Raw genomic sequence first — 23,474 nt, 5'->3', positions numbered from 1 at the left:
CATACTTCGCCTACATACCTGAGTGATTTTGGTTTGAACTGAAGAAATAATCGTCGACGAGACCTGCTTGTCTTTTTCCTGTGATGCGTCCCTGTAAAAGCAAACGGCAAACAGAGAGAGAGAAAAGAAAAGATATGCGTCAGCAATCAGATGGGACTAATCTGGTAATTGTCGAAGCAGGCTTGTTGCAAGGACAGACCTGTGAAAGCAGAAAGTTCATACTGTTGATGAGAAAACAGAGTATTCACGAAATTCTATGAAATATTCATCCACCCAGAAGAACTAAGACAAGAAAGGCACAAATAACTCGACGGATTTAACTGGTTTTTTGTTTTTTTTTTGGATGAAACCTGAGAAATTCTGACAGACTACATTTATACCCAGATGTCCCCCGTGGTGATTTGAATAAAACAATCAATAATAGGGAAGGAACCACAATAACAAACGCAGTGTGTTCACTTCATTCCTTTTTCCTTGCATGTGTCAAAAACATATTCGGAATTGGAAAGCGCTCTGTGATTCAGCACTTTCATGTTTCATTCAACAGGCCATTAGTCGAGATGTCAAATCATGCCAAAACTGCAGGAAACTTTCAAACGAAAGCGACGACTTTTGTTGTGATGATAATGTGAGACTCACTAAGAACACTGTGGGACACTGCTGTGAGTCTTGGGGAGGGTGGAGGGAATATAAAAGAAATTTCTAGAAGCACAGCTATATATAATTCAAAACCTACACCTCGTACACTCCCAGCATACTCATGAGTACTCTCTAGCAAACAGAATAACACGAGATTACTTTACCTGGAGCTCCTTAAGCTTGATGTAGGGCTGGATGTAGGGGAGGAGCTAGCAGTGTGGGTGGAGACTTTCCTGCTTGCTCTACCCCTGTCTGATGAGGCTGGGGGTGAATTGGAGGAAGCCTTTGAGCGATGCACCGATTTTGATGACGATTTCTTCCTCCTTTCACGGGGCGATCTGACACACACACACACACACACACACACACACACACGGCTTTATATTAAAACTGCTCAAGTAGATGCAAAAACTCCTGGTCAGTTGATGGGGAGCTTATCCTGGGAAGGCTTCTGCGTGAAGCAGGAATACTGTATCTCCTGGATGGGATGCCAGTCCACCGCAGGACACAAACGTTCATTCGTACCGAGGGACAATTCAGCATATCAAAGAAATCCACAGAGACATGGGCAAAAACATTAGATTGGGGAAAAAAAAAATTGGACTGATTGTGGAAAAAATCGTCCCTAGGTGTAAAAGTGTGCGCATGGTGACCTACGATGGGTTGGCATTCAAATTCAATTCAATACGTACTCCTATCTCGCTCCGACTGTTCCTGATATCGGCTCCAAATCCAGTGTGACCCTGACCAGGAAAAAGATCTGACGGAAGATAAATGAATGATGACTGGCTGCCAGTGAATACCGCCAATTTCCATGAACAGAAGTCAGGAATTTCTCCAAAGAACCAAAGACCATGTCATATTACATATACAGTACACACACACACACGTGTTTTACTGGGAAATGCGCCACTCATACTTTTCATACGAGCTACATTCAGGACACGGAGAACCAAAACCGTGACACAAATCTCTGTCTCACGCGTGAGGAAATCGATGAATTGTTTTGACAAATTTCAGTACTTTTTGTTTGCAAATGTGCCTATATAATAAAACGAAAATCACACGTTGGCTTGAAGATGTGAAGTTTATCTCCTTGTGTTGAAAAACTCGCATTTTTCATACGAAATACATCGCGGATCTGAGTGACAGATTTAAATAATATTGGCTGGCTTTCCCCCCCGAGGTATATCAGCTCTATTCCATTCAGCTAGCATGATATTCAGTGAGTCGAAGATGAGTAGCTGAATGGAATACATCTGATATACCACGAAAAAAAAAACAGCCAATATTATTACTACTACTATACTGTATGGCGGCACGGTGGTGTAGTGGTTAGCGCTGTCGCCTCACAGCAAGAAGGTCCTGGGTTCGAGCCCCGTGGCCGGCGAGGGCCTTTCTGTGCGGAGTTTGCATGTTCTCCCCGTGTCCGCGTGGGTTTCCTCCGGGTGCTCCGGTTTCCCCCACAGTCCAAAGACATGCAGGTTAGGTTAACTGGCGACTCTAAATTGACCGTAGGTGTGAATGTGAGTGTGAATGGTTGTCTGTGTCTATGTGTCAGCCCTGTGATGACCTGGCGACTTGTCCAGGGTGTACCCCGCCTTTCGCCCGTAGTCAGCTGGGATAGGCTCCAGCTTGCCTGCGACCCTGTAGAAGGATAAAGCAGCTAGAGATAATGAGATGAGACGATACTGTATATACAGATTCCTTTTGGGTGTTCAACGCGTCTTTCTCTTTCAAAATTCTCTCAAAATCTTCCCAGTCGCTCGTGAGCGCGGAAGTTTTATGTCTCCGATGTGTGACGTCATGTTGTCTTGACAACCATGCAATATCGTAAACCATATTCAATGCTCATTCTCCATTGGGTAGAGTCATGGAATACACGTCGGATAAGCGATATGCTAACAATATTGCATGCTATCAAATAGGGGTGTGCAAAAATATCGATACGGCGATATATCGCGATACTTTGTCTTCCGATTCAATATCGATACTCAAAATTTGAATATCGATATTTTTTCAAATAATAAAATCATGTTTCAGACGGGTTGTAAATCCAGTACGACTTCCGCACCTCCGCTCCGCGAGGTGTTGCTGTGCTGCTACCTCACTGCAAGGCACTCTTCGTCTTCTCTTTTTTCCCCGGCGGTTGCAGTGAGGGAAAAAAAACAGGCAAGCATGGCTGTTAACATAAACCTAGAGACGCCGCCGAACTTTAAGGCAGATGTTTGGAGGCACTTTGGATTCCAAAGGAAAGGAGAAAAAAAACAGTGAGCCGGACAAAGAGTACGCACTTTGCAAAACCTGTTTCGCTCCAATTAAATTACGATGCTCCAATTAAGATGCCTACTACACTTTTCAATGTGTTTCAGACAGTGTTAAGCACAAGTTAAATGTTCTCAGGTATATGTTCTCAAGTTTACAAAGAACAAATTGATATTAGTGTTAGCACTGAAATGTATGTGCAGTCTGCAGTGCAAGTTTTAAGTTTTCATAAAACAACTTGATTCTGCTTGTTAAGCAGCACTGATGTGTCCATGCTTACAGAAAAGTTGAGAATACTAGCACAGAAATGGGAATTTTCTGTATGTTGTAGTGAAGCAACTCTTGGTTTTGCCAGCAGTAGAATAGAGACAAATACATGTCTGGCAAGAGTGTGTAGTTATGTATGTGAAATGTAATTTTACAGTGGTCAATAAATTCTGATTTTCTTCAGTGACACAGATATTGTGATGTGGTTGAAATTTCTTGCAATATATCGATTATCGCAGAATCGCTGTACCGTGATATTATCGTTATCGTGGGCAAAATATCGCCATAGTATCGTATCGTGAGGTATCTGGTGATACCCAGCCCTACTATCAAACCAAATAAATGAAACCCGCTAGAACGGAATAGAATACGTGTTTTTAATCCATCGAAAAAGTGTCCTGGACGTCTAATAATTCCCGATATTTCACTCCGATGAGGTCAGTCCTATTATTTTACCGCTAACTGTCAAAATGGCGAACCGGTTCAAAATTAAAATTCTTTTGATTAACTTGCGTACTTTATTGTGGACGTGTCTATATAATATAAAACGCACTGGTGCGAAGATATGAAGTTTATCTTCTTGTGTTGAAAAATACATCACTCGTTCGCTCACTCGATGTATACAGTGACCATTGGAAGATAAACTTCATATCTTCATGCAACCATGTAATATCCTCCCTCTCTCTCTCTCTCTCTCATATATACACACACATTTTTCCCTGAAATACAGTCAGTCAGTCATATCGAATACGAAGCTTGAACAACGGCTTTTATTAATATGCTTAATAGCAGGACCAAATTTGCATGGCACTATTTTGTTTTCTCCAAATGTCCAACTCCGAGACTCGATGGCCATCATTAGCCATCCAGCAGGTGGAAAAAAGTAGTATTTGCATCCATTTGAATAATATTACCAACAGCAAAGGCAAAAAGGCATGCAGCTACGAAAAGCATTTCCCTGCTTCTTTATTTCTCCAGAGAATATGTGGCTCAGGCAGAGTGAAGAGTTCGCAGGAGCAGTGTGTAATGCACACTACATGGCAGCATAATCGATGTGAAGGCGCGCACACACTGCTATGGTGCAACTGCTGCAAAAGCTCTGGGGCAATGAAGTCAAGCTGGGCTTCAGTTACAGGAGTGCTGGGTGGTCAAGTAACTAATTTCCGCGTTTGATGCAAGCGGACATGATGCGTGAAGGACTTAACAACTGAATGGAATTGTGCTTCGGAATTGCTGAAAGGCGAGAAGTCATTTGGCAAGCGGTAAGAGTTGAGGCGGTCCATAAGTGGGTTTCTATCACATACAACTTGGTAAGAACTTAGAAACTTTATTCAAGTAGTTGCTAGCGTACTCAAGGAAAACCTGTCACACGTAGTTCTAGAGCACTCTGTACTACAAGGAGGCGAAGAATGGAGGGCTATGAGCCAAGCCATTGTCATAAGGTTGTCGTGTTGCTTGGGATTTTTTTTTTTTCTGGGGTGGTGGTGGTGACTGCAAGTCGGCCTAGTGGTTAGCGTGTCTGCCTCTCAACTGGGAGATCACGAGTTCTACTCGTGGTCCGGTCATACCAAAGACCATCATAAAAATGGTACCTACTACCATAGAGATGCGAGTGGGGAAGTCAAAACTCTGGTGGTTACCAGAGGACTAGCCTAGGTGAGAAGCCGAGGGCTATCGAAACAGAGATCGGCGCTGCACCCATATGCCATAAAGAGATGGTTCGTCCTGGGACACGAGACTCTCTGGGAAGACCAGATTCTGGTGCGAGAGGGACTTTGACTTTGTTGGTGGTGGTTTAGTCAACCCTCCACATGTTCATTCTGGAAAGAAACGCTCTGCGATTGTGCCTTCATATATCATACACTTCAAGCATGGAGATGGAAGACGATCCACAAACTTTGATCTGAGCTTTGAATACGCTCAGTGTCAAAGAAAGTGCGGCCTTCATACAGCAAGACGGAAAGGTCACCATAGTTCATGTTCAAAGTTGGGTGTGCGTCAGGACGAGGACTTTGTGCTGCTCAACAAAAAAACTGGAGTGAGCAGTTCTTACTTTTCATATGGACAGGAGTGGGTGGTCAGATGACTAAATGAAGCTCGCAAGACAAAGAAAATCTGCAGTCCCTTTTCTCTGTGGGCAGAAACGGTCACAATTCCTTCCGGAGCTGGTGGGAATACAATCGCAAACATCAGTCCTCTAGAAAGAGGTTCGTTGGATGCTTCTCTAGATGCTCCTCATGGACAGCTGCAAAGAACCTCAAAACATGCCATTGCACTTTATGTGCATGCAGCTAGTCTGAAACGTACAATAATGCAAGCTCATATCACCCCTAAAACAACGAACGTCAGTTTCTTTGCAACGCAGTGACAAAGTGAAATGCTCACTTTGGACCATTTCAGAACTCTTCACTGCTTCGAAAGCTTCCCAAGCCGTAACGTCCAGGATGTGGGTCAAATCTTTCCTCCATGGTTACGCTGGGTTCTAAAAGCCGAAGTGTCTGACGGACCACCCCTATGTTGGCAGCCCTGCGGATTGTGAGAATGTGTGTTGGATGCGCTCGTTTCTCATTCTGAAAATGCCTCTCAGCTCCAGCATACCACATCACTTTCATGTGGCAGGCGATTTTCTCCAAAATGACATACGAGTGATGCAATCTAGGGATATGGATGTTATATCAAATGCTTTAAAGCTGGAGTACTGTGTGCAGGGTACTGGAAAACACCATGGGAGCCAAGCTCTTTGCTGACAGCCACTTCTATTCCTGGCCTTGCTTCCTCTCTCATCACACACGCTGAGAAACGGATACTCTGGTGCAGAGGAAACAGAGGGTTTTAAATGACACAAGATGGCACTTTTCAAAGACGAGAACTCCTGGCTGTCCCTCCAGTAGAACTTTGAATGAGGAAAGACATTAGGAGGTTTCGAGAGGAAAAAAAAAAAAAATTCAGCTTGAACCATAAAGAGGGGACTATGCTTCAGATTTTACCATGACCTTTCCTCTGAGCCATTCTTTAATAATTCAAAATTACTTTCGGGTCAAAAGTGAAACAGAGATGGTCAATTAATGGTGGTGTCAAGCAGAACCCAACAGTATCCATCGATTAGGAGATGCAGTTGGACTACCATAAGACTTCCCGAAAGAATTTTACTAACCTGCCTGAACTGATAATCGCATCATCAGATTTTCTTTGGCTAATCAGACACAAGGTATGCCATCACACTTGCCAGAGCAGTTGGAGAGTTAGGTGCCTTGCTCAAGGGCACTTTAGCCAGTGCTGGTCCAGGAAATTGAAACAGCAACCTTTCGGTCTCAAAGCTGTTTCTCTAACCATTAGACCATGGCTTCCCCTAAAGCCACAAAGAATTTGCCGAATGGAAAGTCTAAACATTAACGCGTCCAATCACATCTAATCAAGTCCAAATACTAATGAGGACACAGACAGAATCAAATATGCCACGCTTTCTTCTTATTCCCAATGACTGATTGACCTTTGACTCTGTAGATCAATTCATATTTGTAATGTTCATCATTTCAGTATCGACAAAAGGTGTATCGGGCCCCAGAAACTTGTCTACATCAGACCCCATGAAGTTGCTTCTCTGTCCCAGAAATTTTGTTCCCTCTTGGACAGATGTGTGACTGAAAAAACAGACCCCTCAATTCAAAATGAAAGCTTTCAATCAAATTCAGAAGCAGGACAGTGGTTTCTGCCTGACTCGAGAATTGAGCGGGATAAACTGGTTCCGAGAGGCCCGCCTGTGTCACATGTTAAGGCTGTTCATGCTGTGCAGCCACAAAACTGGTTCATAGCAGTGGCTCTGCATGACACAAATTGCTCCATCCCCATTGTCCCAGCACACAGACAATTCTTGAGGTCCGACTCCCATGGACAGGCACTCTAATTTAAAGATCTCGAAGACCCTTCAGCCTCTCTCGAGCACCCTGTGTGTTAAGCAGTGGCGAACCGTTACTGTTCGAGCTGGGACTTCAGCTCAGTCAAAACTTAGACACATCAAAAAAGCAACATGGCAAAGGATTTTGCAAGGGACTAGCAGCAGGGTGCCAGGTCGCACCACTGTATGTCGTTGATGTTGAGTTTAAAAGTAACTAAGTAAATTACACAGGGAAATGGATACTTAAGTCTGAGTGAAAAATACTGTGGCGAGCGTGAGTCCGGAGACAGAAATCTCTGTTTCTTGGTTGTTAGCCTGTGCTACTTGCTCTCAATAGCACTGGCTTGACTGCTTCAACACTACTGATGAACGCTACACCTGCTGAAAGGTGACTTCACTGCAGTGTTGCCGGTGCTGACTCGCGGTTAAGCTTGCGTTGGCCTTCGAGAAGGCCTCGGCCGATAAATTTTTGGTCCCTCCAACTATAAATCAAAATTTGATTGGTTAATTCATCTGTCACTTCCGAAACAAACATACACTGCCATGACCTTCTGTCCCGGCAATGAAGTCCTAACCAGGGCTTTGAACCGGTTCAAGGAACGAAAACCGGGAACTTTTTCTATTTCACATGGAACAGAAACGAAACCAGAAACTTTATTATTTTTTATGTTCCGGAACAGAAACGCTTATTAAAAATAATGGTAACCGGTTAATACCGGTTTTTATTTCGTTCCTCAAAGTTTCCGTAGCCTACAAATAAAAAAGTCATTCTTCTCCTGCGCAAGTTTCTATGACCCGCTGGGGTTCACTTCCTGTGTGACGTTCGCTGACTGAATGGAGAGAGCGGCAGGGTGGACTACTATCACGTCTCCACATCTTAAATAAGAGGTAAATATTGCAGTCTATCGTTATTCAAAAACGTCAATTTCAAACACGATATCAATATATTTGTCCACGTTAATGAGAGGCTCGCGAACATTAAATGACGTTAACCTCTGTTAGCCTATCAATGCATAGGGCCTGACTAGCCTTTGGTAACACACTAAATGAATTATCTTTCATTTTTGGCACTTTTTCTGTTTGTGTAGATGGGAAGACATACTGAGAATCCAAATCGCCAACATTTGAAGAAATAATTGTTTTGAATTATTTCTTGTCTTATTTAATGAAGGTTGTAATAGAATTAGCCTACATTTGGCTTAAGCTGGATGAGACAGAGACATAATTTTATAGCCATTTGTTAAACAGCTGACAGGGAACGTAATTAACCGTTCCGGGAACGAAATTTTTTTGTTCTAACCGGTTCGGGAACGTCTATTTAATGGTGGAACCCAAAACCGGAAACGTTAAAATTCCGTTTCTGTTCGGAACGAACCAATAGGAAAAAAATTCTGGTTCAAAGCCCTGGTCCTAACCAATGAGTGAGCCAGCTCGAAACTCTTCTCAGCCTAGAGACAACAAACAAACAAAAATATCTCATTGGATAACTCGATTTTAATACAGTAACCCTTTCATTTCTGAAGCAAATTTGATAGAAAATGAAGCCAAATTAGAACAGAATAATTTTAAATGAAATTTTGAAATAAATTAAATATAACATTTGAAAAGCTGATATGTTTGTGCCTTGTCTGAAGGCCTAGAAGGCCCTGATGGTTCTCCTCTGGATATATGCAGGTGGCCCTGTTGCTTCATGAGGATACTGCCATAATTGGATGAGTGGTTCCTTCCAGTAAGAAGCTGGTCATCTGGGACACATTGTACTCAATCTCTATCTTATGGAAAAGTTTGAGTTTCCTTATACTGAAACAGGCCACCCATTTCAACAGCAAGAATGCCTTTTCATCCAACAGCCCCTCTCTCTCTCTCCATACTCACCATCATTGGAGGCGTTTATGACATTATGGTTATGGTGAATCAAAATGTTTCCCTTCTCTAACTGGTTAGCCAGTTTTAAAGGAGAACGGAAGTCATTTTCAAACTTGCTTTATTTCTTAATTAACGTTATTTAAGGCGACTTATTTTAGATTTTTCGGATCACGGATCCGCCGACGGCAGTTAAATACTACCGCTAGAAAAATAAAAAGTCTGTGCGTATTTTTATTTTAACTGCCAAAATGTACAAAAAGAAATGTAAAAAAAAAAAGTCACATATTTTTCTTGTAACAGCACTGTATCCCTGGTACTAGGTCATATTTCTTTGAGTAAAAAGTATTAGAATCGCAAATACAAACGACAATGTGTGTTGTATATATATCCACTTCAGCCGAGTCTGAAAACGAAACTATTTACGACATTGAGTATTCACTTGAATGTTTTTATGGTATTTACGACCGCTTTACCACAATGTCAACCTCGTGCTGACCATGGCTGACGCTGACAGCATGGATTCCGAGCGATCGCCTCAACTGTACGTAAGCATAAAGTGTGGTAAAGAAAAGTCTTTTCACTGTCTCACCAACCAAAACGTGGGCGATTTCGTCTCTCAAGCGTTGAAAGTCTCATCTCATCTCATTATCTCTAGCCGCTTTATCCTTCTACAGGGTCGCAGGCAAACTGGAGCCTATCCCAGCTGACTACGGGCGAAAGGCGGGGTACACCCTGGACAAGTCGCCAGGTCATCACAGGGCTGACACATAGACACAGACAACCATTCACACTCACATTCACACCTACGGTCAATTTAGAGTCACCAGTTAACCTAACCTGCATGTCTTTGGACTGTGGGGGAAACCAGAGCACCCGGAGGAAACCCACGCGGACACGGGGAGAACATGCAAACTCCGCACAGAAAGGCCCTCGCCGGCCCCGGGGCTCGAACCCAGGACCTTCTTGCTGTGAGGCGACAGCGCTAACCACTACACCACTGTGCCGCCCAGCGTTGAAAGTAAACAATGAAAAGATCAAAACGATCTTTGGTTCTCAGAAAGAAGGTGGTGATGTAACGAGCGCGATGCCGAATACGCCTGCCATAACGTTAGTTCGCGATTTTGGCTGCAAGTATCTGACTGTGGAATTAGAAGAGGATGGTGCTGCAGAGAGTCCTATCGAATCTAGTAGCACGAACGTATCAGCCTTCGATGTGCATATATATATATATATATATATATATATATATATATATATACACACACACATACATGTGTGTGTGTGTGTGTGTGTGTGTGTGTGTATGTAGAGTGTGTCTCTTGAATTTAAATTATTTTATCATCTTAATCCGACACTGAAATTCTGCCATGCAAAAAAAAAAAAATTGGACAAGGACACTTATTTTTATTTCGACTGACATCATCAAAAATATGTTGAAAAAATCCGTGAACCTAAAGATAAAAAATGGGTGGCCTAATTACGTTTTCGGTTTTAGTAACCTTATATCGTGACTCGTATTGGCAACTAATTGCAATTAAATATTATACTTATCGGCCTATTCGGTTTTTAGCCGTGTTGAATTTAGTTCGTTTGGTCCACGGCAGGCGTCGCTCATCCGCGCAATCTTCACGAGACTTGTGCGAGACTTCGAAACATGACGTGTCAGCCTGGTGTCAGTGCCGGCGTTTTGAAAACGGTTTTCCAAACGAAATATTGCACAAAAACGAGTTTAAATGACGATTACTGCCTACTAGTTTCAGACTTTCCTGATTGCTATCAAAACAAACAAAACTTCCGGCTTGATTACGTCAGCATTCGAAAGAGCATGCGTGCGTCTTTCGACAACGTTGGCAGATGTTGGTCACTTTGATTTCCGCTGTACGTTTTACTTCCGTCCTACGATGTCTCGCACAGGTCTTGACGAATCTCGTTTACGGCCATCGCTTTGACATATGGACTGACGTATTACGTACACTACCGTTCAAAAGTTTGGGGTCACCCAGACAATTTTGTGTTTTCCATGAAAAGTCACACTTTTATTTACCACCATAAGTTGTAAAATGAATAGAAAATATAGTCAAGACATTTTTCTGGCCATTTTGAGCATTTAATCGACCCCACAAATGTGATGCTCCAGAAACTCAATCTGCTCAAAGGAAGGTCAGTTTTATAGCTTCTCTAAAGAGCTCAACTGTTTTCAGCTGTGCTAACATGATTGTACAAGGGTTTTCTAATCATCCATTAGCCTTCTGAGGCAATGAGCAAACACATTGTACCATTAGAACACTGGAGTGATAGTTGCTGGAAATGGGCCTCTATACACCTATGGAGATATTGCACCAAAAACCAGACATTTGCAGCTAGAATAGTCATTTACCACATTAGCAATGTATAGAGTGGATTTCTGATTAGTTTAAAGGAAAAGGCAACTTTTGGACAAAACCAGGTGTGTAATAGGAGAAAAACATATGAGTGATTCCACGCTTATGGGTACTGAAATGGGGACATGAACTTATTCACCTAAAACCATTTCTTTTTTTACCATCAGGTCACAAAACATGTAATCTTTAATGAATGATATGTTAAAAGATAACTTTAATTTTCTGAGATGTAATAAAAACATATTTATATATGCCAAAGTCAAGCCTATGAGTTCCAAAATGATGTCTGTTCCATTACTTCTGTTACGATTGTCCATCTCGCGTCTGTTACAAATTACAATCTAGCTATATACCATGTTAATCTTATTGAAAGAATGTGTATGTTTATTCTACTACACATGTTTATTAATTATATTTGCTAAAACATCACCTTCCTATGTTTCAAAAAGTAATTCTACATTGTTAAAATTGAGAATATATATGTCCACAACACTTCTGTTACGTTCTGACTTTGGCATATAAATATGTTTTTATTACATCTCAGAAAATTAAAGTTATCTTTTAACATATCATTCATTAAAGATTACATGTTTTGTGACCTGATGGTAAAAAAAGAAATGGTTTTAGGTGAATTTTTAAAAATAAGTTCATGTCCCCATTTCAGTACCCATAAGCGTGGAATCACTCATATACGTAATCAATTCCGTTAATTATTTCCATTATATATCGAACATGAACAAATATTTTTAACTTTGAAATCATGAATTGACACAGGGGAGCCGAAGTTGGAAGAGTCAGCCATTTTGAGATTGTGGGCAACTATAAACCAATCAGAATCTTTTGTTAATGCGCCTCCCTCTGATCTGTGACGTCACTGGGCCCATGAAAACAGTGTTTACAGACAGATCACTGTGATTAGGAGTCCCGGCGGGTGGCTTGTATTCGATTCGTTTATATCCCGACCTTGTCAGCTGTCAGATTTATGTTCATGGACCCGGTAAGCTGGTAAATAATATATTTTTATTTTTTTCTTTACCAAATTCTAACAGAAAACGAGAGCGCCTGAAAGGGAAAACCGAGCCGAGCCGCTTCGCGCATGCGCAGTAGGCTTGGTAGGACAAATCCAAATAGGAGTCATTCAGGATTCAGCCATGTTTTTGCTCCGTGTTTTTACTCAACCAAAGTTATACAGTATTATGAGCTTTAAGTTGCATAAATAAAACCATTTGGTGAAACTTTGAAGAAGCGATTGTACTGTTTTTTTTTTACCTTATTACCATGAAGCACTGAAGAGTTCTTTTCAGTGGTGGGCCGCATGACGTCACGCAGTAGATCAATATGGCGGAACGCATCTTCGCTGAGCTCAGCGCAAGCCCATATTATTAAAAGTTAAAAGATACTGTTATGGGGCGGCACGGCGGTGTAGTGGTTAGCGCTGTCGCCTCACAGCAAGAAGGTCCTGGGTTCGAGCCCCGGGGCTGGCGAGGGCCTTTCTGTGCGGAGTTTGCATGTTCTCCCCGTGTCCGCGTGGGTTTCCTCTGGGTGCTCCGGTTTCCCCCACAGTCCAAAGACATGCAGGTTAGGTTAACTGGTGACTCTAAAATGACCGTAGGTGTGAATGTGAGTGTGAATGGTTGTCTGTGTCTATGTGTCAGCCCTGTGATGACCTGGCGACTTGTCCAGGGTGTACCCCGCCTTTCGCCCGTAGTCAGCTGGGATAGGCTCCAGCTTGCCTGCGACCCTGTAGAAGGATAAAGCGGCTAGAGATAATGAGATGAGATACTGTTATGCGGTCTGTTCTTTCTCTATAAAGTCCATGATCGATTACTTTATATATTTCTCTATCTATTTGTGGTGATTTTGTACAAAAGTTGCCTTTTCCTTTAAAGTGGTCTTCATTGAAAAGAACAGTGCTTTTCTTTCAAAAATAAGGACATTTCAAAGTGACCCCAAACTTTTGAACGATAGTGTAGCGTATTTCAAACACTCATAACTTGCTATAGCAGCGACAAAATAGCGATCAGAAACGCACGCCGATATTTAATAAAATGAGAGAAATAGAATTTTGATGATAAAAAAAAATTTGCCTTCAGTTCTCCTTTAAGCCACACAACAATCATCATGTCCTGCACGAATGGACTGAAATACACAAAACAGTCGTTGCTAAGCTGCGTGTGGACATGTACTATACAACATTACATTTTTAGGTCAACAGCTAACAACAGCTGTATTTTGGACATTCAGAAGTCTACAGCATGAGAATGAATCCACATTACTGTGGAGCTGGTTGTGAGTAAATTAATTTTAGCGGTGGAATTATTTCCAAAGTCACTCTGTTATTGCGTCCCTTTACAGTGCATCGGTACACTGTCCATAGCAAGAGAAAATACAAGTAAATGTGCAGTCTGAGTGTTTACGGCTATGAATACAAGGCAGAACGCTGCCAAGGCAGTGGCTATTCAAATATTTCCAAGAATCGGATGAGAGTACATTAGCACAGAATTCTCATCTCATCTCATTATCTGTAGCCGCTTTATCCTGTTCTACAGGGTCGCAGGCAAGCTGGAGCCTATCCCAGCTGACTACGGGCGAGAGGCGGGGTACACCCTGGACAAGTCACCAGATCATCACAGGGTTGACACATAGAGACAAACAATCATTCACACTCACACCTACGCTCAATTTAGAGTCACCAGTTAACCTAACCTGCATGTCTTTGGACTGTGGGGGAAACCGGAGCACCCGGAGGAAACCCACGCGGACACAGGGAGAACATGCAAACTCCGCACAGAAAGGCCCTCGCCGGCCACGGGGCTCGAACCCGGACCTTCTTGCTGTGAGGCGACAGCGCTAACCACTACACCACCGTAGCACAGAATTATTGTACTAATTATTCTGTTTTGTCTGAACAAGCACATGAGGCTCTAAACTCAAAGTGAAGCACTTTCACGACGAAAAGAGGAAAAACCATGTACGTCTGCAGGTATTGAGAGTTTGAAACAACCAACCCTGAAAGAAAGATGATACTGTGTCTATATAATCTTTTCAGCAGCACTAAATACTTGTGTGTGTGTGTACCTGGATCTGGACCTTGAGCGCTTCCTGCCCAGGCCTGGGCTGTTTCCAAGGCGATAGGCGCTGCCTCCGTAGCGCTCTCTCTCCCTTTCTCTTTCCTCACGACGCCGCTCTCTCTTGCTCGGAGAATGGGATTGGGATCTGACAGCAAAAAGACAGAAAGGTAGAACAGGTACAGAATTAGCGAGCGACTCACAGTAGCGCAAACAACCGCAAAACACTAAATATCCGTCTAAATCCACCCACGTGGTGCTGAGTGCTACTTTGCAGTCCCTTAATTAAGGGACCGTTTTTGATTTATTCTTTGGCCCATCCTGACTCGGTGTTCTTTTAGTCTCACTAATGATACAACTTTGTTACTCTTTTTCATCATTAGGAGTGAACGGTAAACTGACAAAAAGGAAAGGAGAAACAAAAGAGAAAAAAAAATAATGTTCCAGTAGTTGGCTGAGAGCACTGTACTGATATAAGATACAAAATACAAGTGACCCATCGTTGGTGCCAAGGTATTAAAACAAGATACACTTGAAATTCTTTGACTCGTAGGGTATAAAGCCATGTTACCTCTCTAACCTGCCACTTTCAGACCAAACGGTTACAAAACTTGGAACAGCAGCGCATAATTCCAACTTTCCCATTAGCCTTAGTGGTTAGTGACTTGAGTTAATAGTGACAATTTCCCAGGGGTCACACACATTTAAAACGATTGCGCCGATGGAGTACGTCCCGCTTAGCTGAATGGCTCATCCACATCATTTAGTACATTTATCTGATTTAGTAGCGCAAGAGCCCACTCCATCTCCCATTAGTCCTCTAGTTGAGGGATGGCACGATTGGAGAGGTGACAGATTTTTGCTGCTGTACCTCCGTGCCTCGAGCTCAAATAATAACCCATATTGTAAGACAAAATTTTTTTAAAATATTATTATAAATGTTTAAACGCGATAGCAGGATGAAAACTCCTGAAAGCTTAAAAATCAATTTTTCCATTTTACTTCCATAGAAGCCAATTGGACAGCAAACGAACACTTGGGGAATACCACAAACTAATGAAGTAAATTCAGATATACATCCCCCCCCCCCCCCCCCCCCGCACACACAAGTGCCCATTTATAACCTCCTCACAATGAGATTACACTCGTCAGGAAAAAACGGATATATGAGAGAGGAGGGTGTCATTCGTTCTCAAATAAAGCAATATACAATGACAAATGAGATTTGCCAAATGTCTCTAAGCCACTTCGGAGATTAAGTTTGGGAAACTTTAGGAGGTAAACTCACCTCTGACCAAACTTTTGCTAACTATAAAGAAAACGATGCGTCCTGAGGAAAAGGGGCGAGGGGAAGTAAAAACGATGGAAAAATAAACAACAATACATTTTCGATATTCGGTGAAATGGCCGACATGAGATTTGATCTGTTTCTGCTCAAAAATGTTTGAACCTATCCATCTTCGCTGACTGGAAACAAAACAGCGTCCTAATTTGCGTTAACAGTGCAAGATTTTCCTGCCTTTTTCTCTTTCGTCAGAAAAGCAAACCGAAAGTGCATTCTTTTGTTCATTTTTAGCAGAAATATTTTCAGTAGTCCATCTCTAATAAATGTACAGTGGGGCAAAAAAGTATTTAGTCAGTCACCAATTGTGCAAGTTCTCCCACTTAAAAAGATGAGAGAGGCCTGTAATTGTCATCATAGGTACACTTCAACTATGAGAGACAGAATGAGAAAAAAAAATCCAGAAAATCACATCGTCTGATTTTTAAAGAATTTATTTGCAAATTATGGTGGAAAATAAGTATTTGGTCAATAACAAAAGTTCATCTCAATACTTTGTTATATACCCTTTGTTGGCAATGACAGAGGTCAAACGTTTTCTGTAAGTCTTCACAAGGTTTTCACACACTGTTACTGGTATTTTGGCCCATTCCTCCATGCAGATCTCCTCTAGAGCAGTGATGTTTTGGGGCTGTCGCTGGGCAACACGGACTTTCAACTCCCTCCAAAGATTTTCTATGGGGTTGAGATCTGGAGACTGGCTAGGCCACTCCAGGACCTTGAAATGCTTCTTACGAAGCCACTCCTTCGTTGCCCGGGCGGTGTGTTTGGGATCATTGTCATGCTGAAAGACCCAGCCACGTTTCATCTTCAATGCCCTTGCTGATGGAAGGAGGTTTTCACTCAAAATCTCACGATACATGGCCCCATTCATTCTTTCCTTTACACGGATCAGTCGTCCTGGTCCCTTTGCAGAAAAACAGCCCCAAAGCATGATGTTTCCACCCCCATGTTTCACAGTAGGTATGGTGTTCTTTGGATGCAACTCAGCATTCTTTCTCCTCCAAACACCACAAGTTGAGTTTTTACCAAAAAGTTCTATTTTGGTTTCATCTGACCATATGACATTCTCCCAATCCTCTTCTGGATCATCCAAATGCTCTCTAGCAAACTTCAGACGGGCCTGGACATGTACTGGCTTAAGCAGGGGGACACGTCTGGCACTGCAGGATTTGAGTCCCTGGCGGTGTAGTGTGTTACTGATGGTAGCCTTTGTTACTTTGGTCCCAGCTCTCTGCAGGTCATTCACTAGGTCCCCCCGTGTGGTTCTGGGATTTTTGCTCACCGTTCTTGTGATCATTTTGACCCCACAGGGTGAGATCTTGCGTGGAGCCCCAGATCGAGGGAGATTATCAGTGGTCTTGTATGTCTTCCATTTTCTAATAATTGCTCCCACAGTTGATTTCTTCACACCAAGCTGCTTACCTATTGCAGATTCAGTCTTCCCAGCCTGGTGCACGTCTACAATTTTGTTTCTGGTGTCCTTTGACAGCTCTTTGGTCTTGGCCATAGTGGAGTTTGGAGTGTGACTGTTTGAGGTTGTGGACAGGTGTCTTTTATACTGATAACGAGTTCAAACAGGTGCCATTAATACAGGTAACGAGTGGAGGACAGAGGAGCCTCTTAAAGAAGTTGTTACAGGTCTGTGAGAGCCAGAAATCTTGCTTGTTTGTAGGTGACCAAATACTTATTTTACTGAGGAATTTACCAATTAATTCATTAAAAACCCTACAATGTGATTTCCTGGATTCTTTCCCCCCATTCTGTCTCTCATAGTTGAAGCGTACCTATGATGAAAATTACAGGCCTCTCTCATCTTTTTAAGTGGGAGAACTTGCACAATTGGTGGCTGACTAAATACTTTTTTGCCCCACTGTAGTTAATCCAAAAACATATTTGTCTTGGGATCATGGTGGTGGCTCAACGGAACAGATTTTATTTTACATTAACAAACTCAAAATATTCTCTAGTTACTTAAAGAAAGCATCGGCGCAGATTTATAATGTGAGATTGGGGAAGCCATGGTCTAATGTGGCGTTTCTCAACTAGTGGGCCATGAATTTTTTTCCCCCAATTTTTACTTGGAGTAGGGTACAATTGCTGGGTTGCATCCGACGTCACAGCCACCTCATTGAGCTACGGTCACAGTACAGCTTGCGATGCTTTGCGATGGGGTTATCGATGAAAATGAGGCGTTTTGGTCTGATATACACATTGTGGTCACACGGCAGGTGAACACGTAACTGTCACGCCTTTTTGAACTTGAGCCTGGCGCAGCTCGAGTAGCCGCGCGCGCTCACGGAGCACGTTGTGCGCGTTCTTGGGACCCAGTCGTTATGGGAAACACCTGATACTGACTTGAGCACAATCAGCACGCGCTGATACGGACACTGTTTTCACAGAGGCTTCGGGAAGCATCATTATTACGGTCACGTTTGTTTCAAGTCATGTTTATAACGCTGTTTAAATACTCCGTTTTGCTTTTGTAGATACCACACCTGCTAATAAACACTCTTCCTGCACTTAGATCCGTCTACTGTCGTCTATCTTGTAGTGTCCTGATCCCCAGATATTTAACCCAGCCACATATGAAAAGCCGTACGTTTCCGTGCTCTTCCAGGTTTTCATCTGTGTCCCCGTGTAGAACGAGGTCTGCAGCACCAGGTAGTTTGAGATGTCAGGGAACTCAACAGATGGATAATTTTCCAACTTGTAGGAAAAATCCTTCTCTGTTCGCGTGTAAGGATCCATCCTATTGAGTGGTTTCTATACCCACTTCTTTTGAGTGTACTTCTTGGTTTTAATAACTTGCTTGTTTGCTGTACACAAACATGGCAACATGTTCTTGTGTTAATGAACCAGACTCCACTTTTGGATCATTAATCCCTTTTGACTGAGAATGCCCTGCATGCATGGTTTGGCTTTTGGCACATCCATACAGTTTTAAATACAATACCTACAATTAAAGACAGCTGCTTTTTATTGCATTTATTTAATTCCTGGGCTCCCATCTGTAACAGGGAGAGTGATGTTGCGTTCCATTAACACACTTTACAATAGATTATTAGATTCTAATAGAATAGATGAGCCCAAATAATTGGGGATCTTTTTTTTAAATGGTCCCTGACTCGTTACGAGTCTGAATAGGTAGGCCTCTATTGCCGCTTTTCCACTACCAACGCGGCTGAGTTGGGCTGAGCCGTGCCGTGCTGAGTTGGGCTGAGTCGAGCTGAGTGGGGCTGTTGGGGTTGCATTTCGACTACAACCGCGCTGAACCGTGCTGGCTGAAAGTGGGTGGACACATTGGGTGGAGTTAGCGAAAGCGGGTGGACGTCACGTGATGTCGTTAGGCGGCGCAAACAGTGACATCAGTGACCTTTTAAGCGGTAGTCTCACGACCCGGATAGTAAACAATAAACATGGAGGACATGGAGTCGTTAGTGTTGCTGGTCTTGGTGCTGTGGCTTGTTGTCACCGACAACGCCAACAGATACTGGCAAGAGCGTATAGATGAGGCGAGGCGCATAAGGCTTCAGAAATTCTCGTAATTTGTAATTCTTCTTCTTCCGGGTTTACGGTGTTTACAGATCCCAGCGTGCTCGCGGGGCGTGTGTGGGCATGTGAGGACACTCCTCCTCACCAATCAGTGCACAGGGGAGTGTCTCCTCACGCCCCTAGCCCCACTCGGCTCGGTTTGGCTCGCTTCATCCCTACTCCAAAACCGTGCGAGTTTTGGGCGCTGAGTAGGGCTGAAGCGAGCTGAGTCGTGCTGCTCTGAGGTAGTCGAAACGCGAGCCGTGTCGGGCTGAAGTGAGCTGAAAAAGGGTAGTGGAAAAGGGCCATATGTGAAAAAGGTTGAAAACCCCTGGTCTAATGGTTAGAGAAGTGGCTTTGGGACCAAAAGGCCGCCGGTTTGATTCCCTGGACTAGCAGGAATGCCTGAAGTGCCCTTGAGCAAGGCACCTAACCCCCAACTACTCCCCAGGCTGGTCTGGGTATGTTGTACATCGCTCTGGATAAGAGCGTCTGCTAAATGCTGGTAAAGTAATGAGATTGGGAGAAGGGCAGGGCTTCCAGGATGTCGGTTAATATCGGAGAGTTCAAAAATGTCAATCATTCCAGATTCTTACATCCGATGGCTGATATGTTGCTTTTATTGAGGGAAAAAAAATGTTCTTTTGTCATATTTTTGAGTGATAACTCATATTACTGTACTCGAATGCTAACATCAGAGCCTACGCAAAATGTGTGAAGGTTGGCAGATCTGCAAATGACAAACCTCACACTATACAAGAGGTGTCATGACCCATGCTGTTGTCCCTGTGTTCTCTCAGAAATGATTGCACAGGTCTGGAAGAATAATGATGCTTAGCCCTTAGCCTGCGAACTGCAATGTGGTGAAGCTGAAGTAGATGAGGTTGGATTTTCTGTGGAAAAATGATAAGCTGTTCGGTTAGCTGTGAGTTAAACAAAAAAATAAAACGTCCGTGCTTAAATGAACTCTTCATACACTCGTTAAACAAGGCCAGTCTTGTTACCAACATCCTGCATCACCTTCCGAAACAGCAGGGGAAAAATTCTGCTAATATACAGTACTGTGCAAAAGTCTTAGTCCCCCTATTTTTTTTTTCATACAAACTTTGTTATAGATTTGTATTTTATGACTTCTATGTTATCGAGTCAGTCCAAAAACATTTTAGAGTCCAAACGTTCGTTTTCCAGCACAAAATTAAATGTTACAGGGGGGGGAAAAAAAAAAGTGTTTGTATCTGAACAGCATATTCCATAAGATGGCACCTTTCAGATTAAAAAGGAAAAAACATAATGAAGGCTGCTGGGTTTTGGTGCAAAATTAAGATGCAAGTGTGACCGTCAAAGTGTCCAGAAGAACTGTGGCTGGTTCTGTAAGATGCTCATTAAAACCTACAGCTCACTTCCTTATCAAACTGCACTCATTGGACCTGAGACTTTTTTTTTTTAAAGCAAAGGGTCGTCTCAAACCAAATACTGACTTTGTTTCATTTATTATGGCTTACTGCTGTTTAATGTTGAAACATTTCAGTTCATTATTTTGAAGCCATTTTTGGTCTACAGCATTTCTTTACATGTGCCTAAGGCCAAGTTTACATTAGACCGTATCTGTCTCATTTTCTTCGCGGATGCACTGTCCGTTTACATTAAACCGCCTGGAAACGCCGGGAAACGGGAATCCGCCAGGGTCCACATATTCAATCCAGATCGTGTCAGCTCCGGTGCTGTGTAAACATTGAGAATACGCGGATACGCTGTGCTGAGCTCTAGCTGGCGTCGTCATTGGACAACGTCACTGTGACATCCACCTTCCTGATTCGCTGGCGTTGGTCATGTGACGCGACTGCTGAAAAACGGCGCGGACTTCCGCCTTGTATCACCTTTCATTAAAGAGTATAAAAGTATGAAAATACTGCAAATACTGATGCAAATACTGCCCATTGTGTAGTTATGATTGTCTTTAGGCTTGCCATCCTTCCACTTGCAAGTGGTAAGTGATATGCGCTGGGATCACACACACAGCGGCTCAGTCCCGAATCACTGCTCGTGCACTTCACTCGCGCGCTCTGTGAGCTGCGCAGGGCCGGAGTGCGCACCCTCCAGAGGGCACTCGCTGTTCAGGGCGGAGTGATTTGGAGCGCAGGATGCCTGCGGAGCCGAGCGTATCCGTGTATTGGCGTTGCTGTGTGCACGCAAATTGTGTATTGGTGTTGCTGTGTGCACACTAATCGTTTTAAAAACGTTAATCTGATGATCCGCTGATACGGTCTAATGTAAACATGGGCTAAGACTTTTGCACAGGACCGTAAATCACTACTTGACTTGTTTACTAGAGATCCTGGTACCAGGTATCAGTCCGATAGTATGCTCATTCTCTGATCCTCATCTCATCTCATCATCTCTAGCCGCTTTATCCTTCTACAGGGTCGCAGGCAAGCTGGAGCCTATCCCAGCTGACTACGGGCGAAAGGCGGGGTACACCCTGGACAAGTCGCCAGGTCATCACAGGGCTGACACATAGACACAGACAACCATTCACACTCACATTCACACCTACGGTCAATTTAGAGTCACCAGTTAACCTAACCTGCATGTCTTTGGACTGTGGGGGAAACCGGAGCACCCGGAGGAAACCCACGCGGACACGGGGAGAACATGCAAACTCGGCACAGAAAGGCCCTCGCCGGCCCCGGGGCTCGAACCCAGGACCTTCTTGCTGTGAGGCGACAGCGCTAACCACTACACCACCGTGCCGCCCTCTCTGATCCTTGTTTAAAAAAAAAAAAAAAAAAGCAGCTACAATAGCTACATCTGCTACCATCTGATACTACGTGATGTACTATAAGCCCTACTTCATGATGCTGTGCTAATAAATCGATGGAATAACAGCAATCTGAATGTATTTCACGATATAAGCCATGTACGGTACGACGAGACTGAGTGGAAGAACTGTTTTATTCTATCCACATTCACTAGATTTTGAGAAACCAAATATTTTTATTTTTTGCAAATTCGATAAAGAACAAGAGTGCTTGGAGAGCACAATATCCCCCGCTGGCAACTGTGCCATAACTGGTAAAATGCGACTGAACTGAACGAAACTGCAATACGCGCATTACCGGCATCTAACAAAGAATCCTGTCATGTTTCGTGAAATTTCTCCAAAAACTGTGAGAGGAGTTGATTTCAGAAAGTGAGTATCCTTCCCGGGATGGACATCGCCCTGACATAATCCCCCTTCGGACCTTTCGGCCGGCGGGGGATAATAAAAATTGTGAGGGAAGTTGAGTTAAGAAAGCAAGCACACCTTGATGAAACTGCCAAAAGGACAAGTTTGTTAATAATCAAGGGCATAACTCTGGTAAAATATGCCCAAATTAAACGAAATTTCAATATGTGTATAACTGTCATATAACAAAGCCTTTTGCCAAGTTTGGTGAAATTCCTCCACAAATTGTGAGAGGAGTTGATTTCAGAAGAACGTCCACCCTCATGAAATTGTCCAAGTACAAGTTATTTAATCAAGGCTCAAAACTCTGGTAAAATTTTCACAAACAAAACTGAATCGCTATATGCGTATTACTGTCATATAACAAGGACTTTTGCCAAGCTTCGAGAAATTCGTCCAAAAACTGTGGGAGGAGTTGATGTTAGAAGGCGAGCGCACCTTCATGAAATTGTGAAAGTACAAGCTTGTTAATCAAGAGCCGCAACTCTGGTAAAATGCGACCGAATTGAACAAAACAATACGCGTACTACCAACGTATAACAATGCCTTTTACCAAGTTTGGTGAAATTCCTCCAAAAATTGTGAGAGGAGTTGATTTCAGAAGGAAAACGCACTCATGAAATTGTCAAATTATAATTTTGTTAATCAAGGGCTGTAACTCTGGTAAAATGTGACCGAATTTAAAGGAATACGCCACCCCCAAGTGAAATTGATGCCATGTACACACGTAGCCGGGTATTTTTAAAACCGAACATTTTCCCCCCCTCCGTTTATAAAAATGTTTTATCCACACCACCTCGTCTTCGAAAAAAATCCCTTCCACACATAACCGAACATCTGCGTTTTCAATCACATTCATAAGCATTCCAAACCTGTAGATGGCATTATTTCCCCAAATCCTGCCCCCTAATCACATCGCCTGTGCTCTTGGAGCAGTAGTTGGGCTTCTAAAATTAAACATGTAAATAGCACCTGCACAATAATTAACGCT

The 23,474-nt window shown here is 42.9% G+C and overlaps 1 protein-coding gene across 2 annotated transcripts in view; it reads right to left on the bottom strand.

Annotated features, from left to right (window-relative positions):
- Positions 1–23,474, bottom strand: part of sfswap (splicing factor SWAP) — a 401,543-nt gene that overhangs the window by 27,444 nt on the left and 350,625 nt on the right. For both annotated transcript variants that reach the window (XM_060935514.1, XM_060935515.1), the window contains exons 15-17: positions 14,392–14,529; positions 804–977; positions 19–91 (exon numbers count right to left, since the gene is read on the bottom strand). In XM_060935514.1, coding sequence (XP_060791497.1) covers positions 19–91; positions 804–977; positions 14,392–14,529 — 385 coding nt within the window. The remainder of the gene's footprint in view (positions 1–18; positions 92–803; positions 978–14,391; positions 14,530–23,474) is intronic.

The sequence above is a fragment of the Neoarius graeffei genome, chromosome 12, assembly GCF_027579695.1.
Source record: "Neoarius graeffei isolate fNeoGra1 chromosome 12, fNeoGra1.pri, whole genome shotgun sequence".
Taxonomy (NCBI): domain Eukaryota; kingdom Metazoa; phylum Chordata; class Actinopteri; order Siluriformes; family Ariidae; genus Neoarius; species Neoarius graeffei.
The sequence above is the reverse complement of the archived record's forward strand: the minus strand, read 5'-3'. Positions and strand labels throughout refer to the sequence as shown.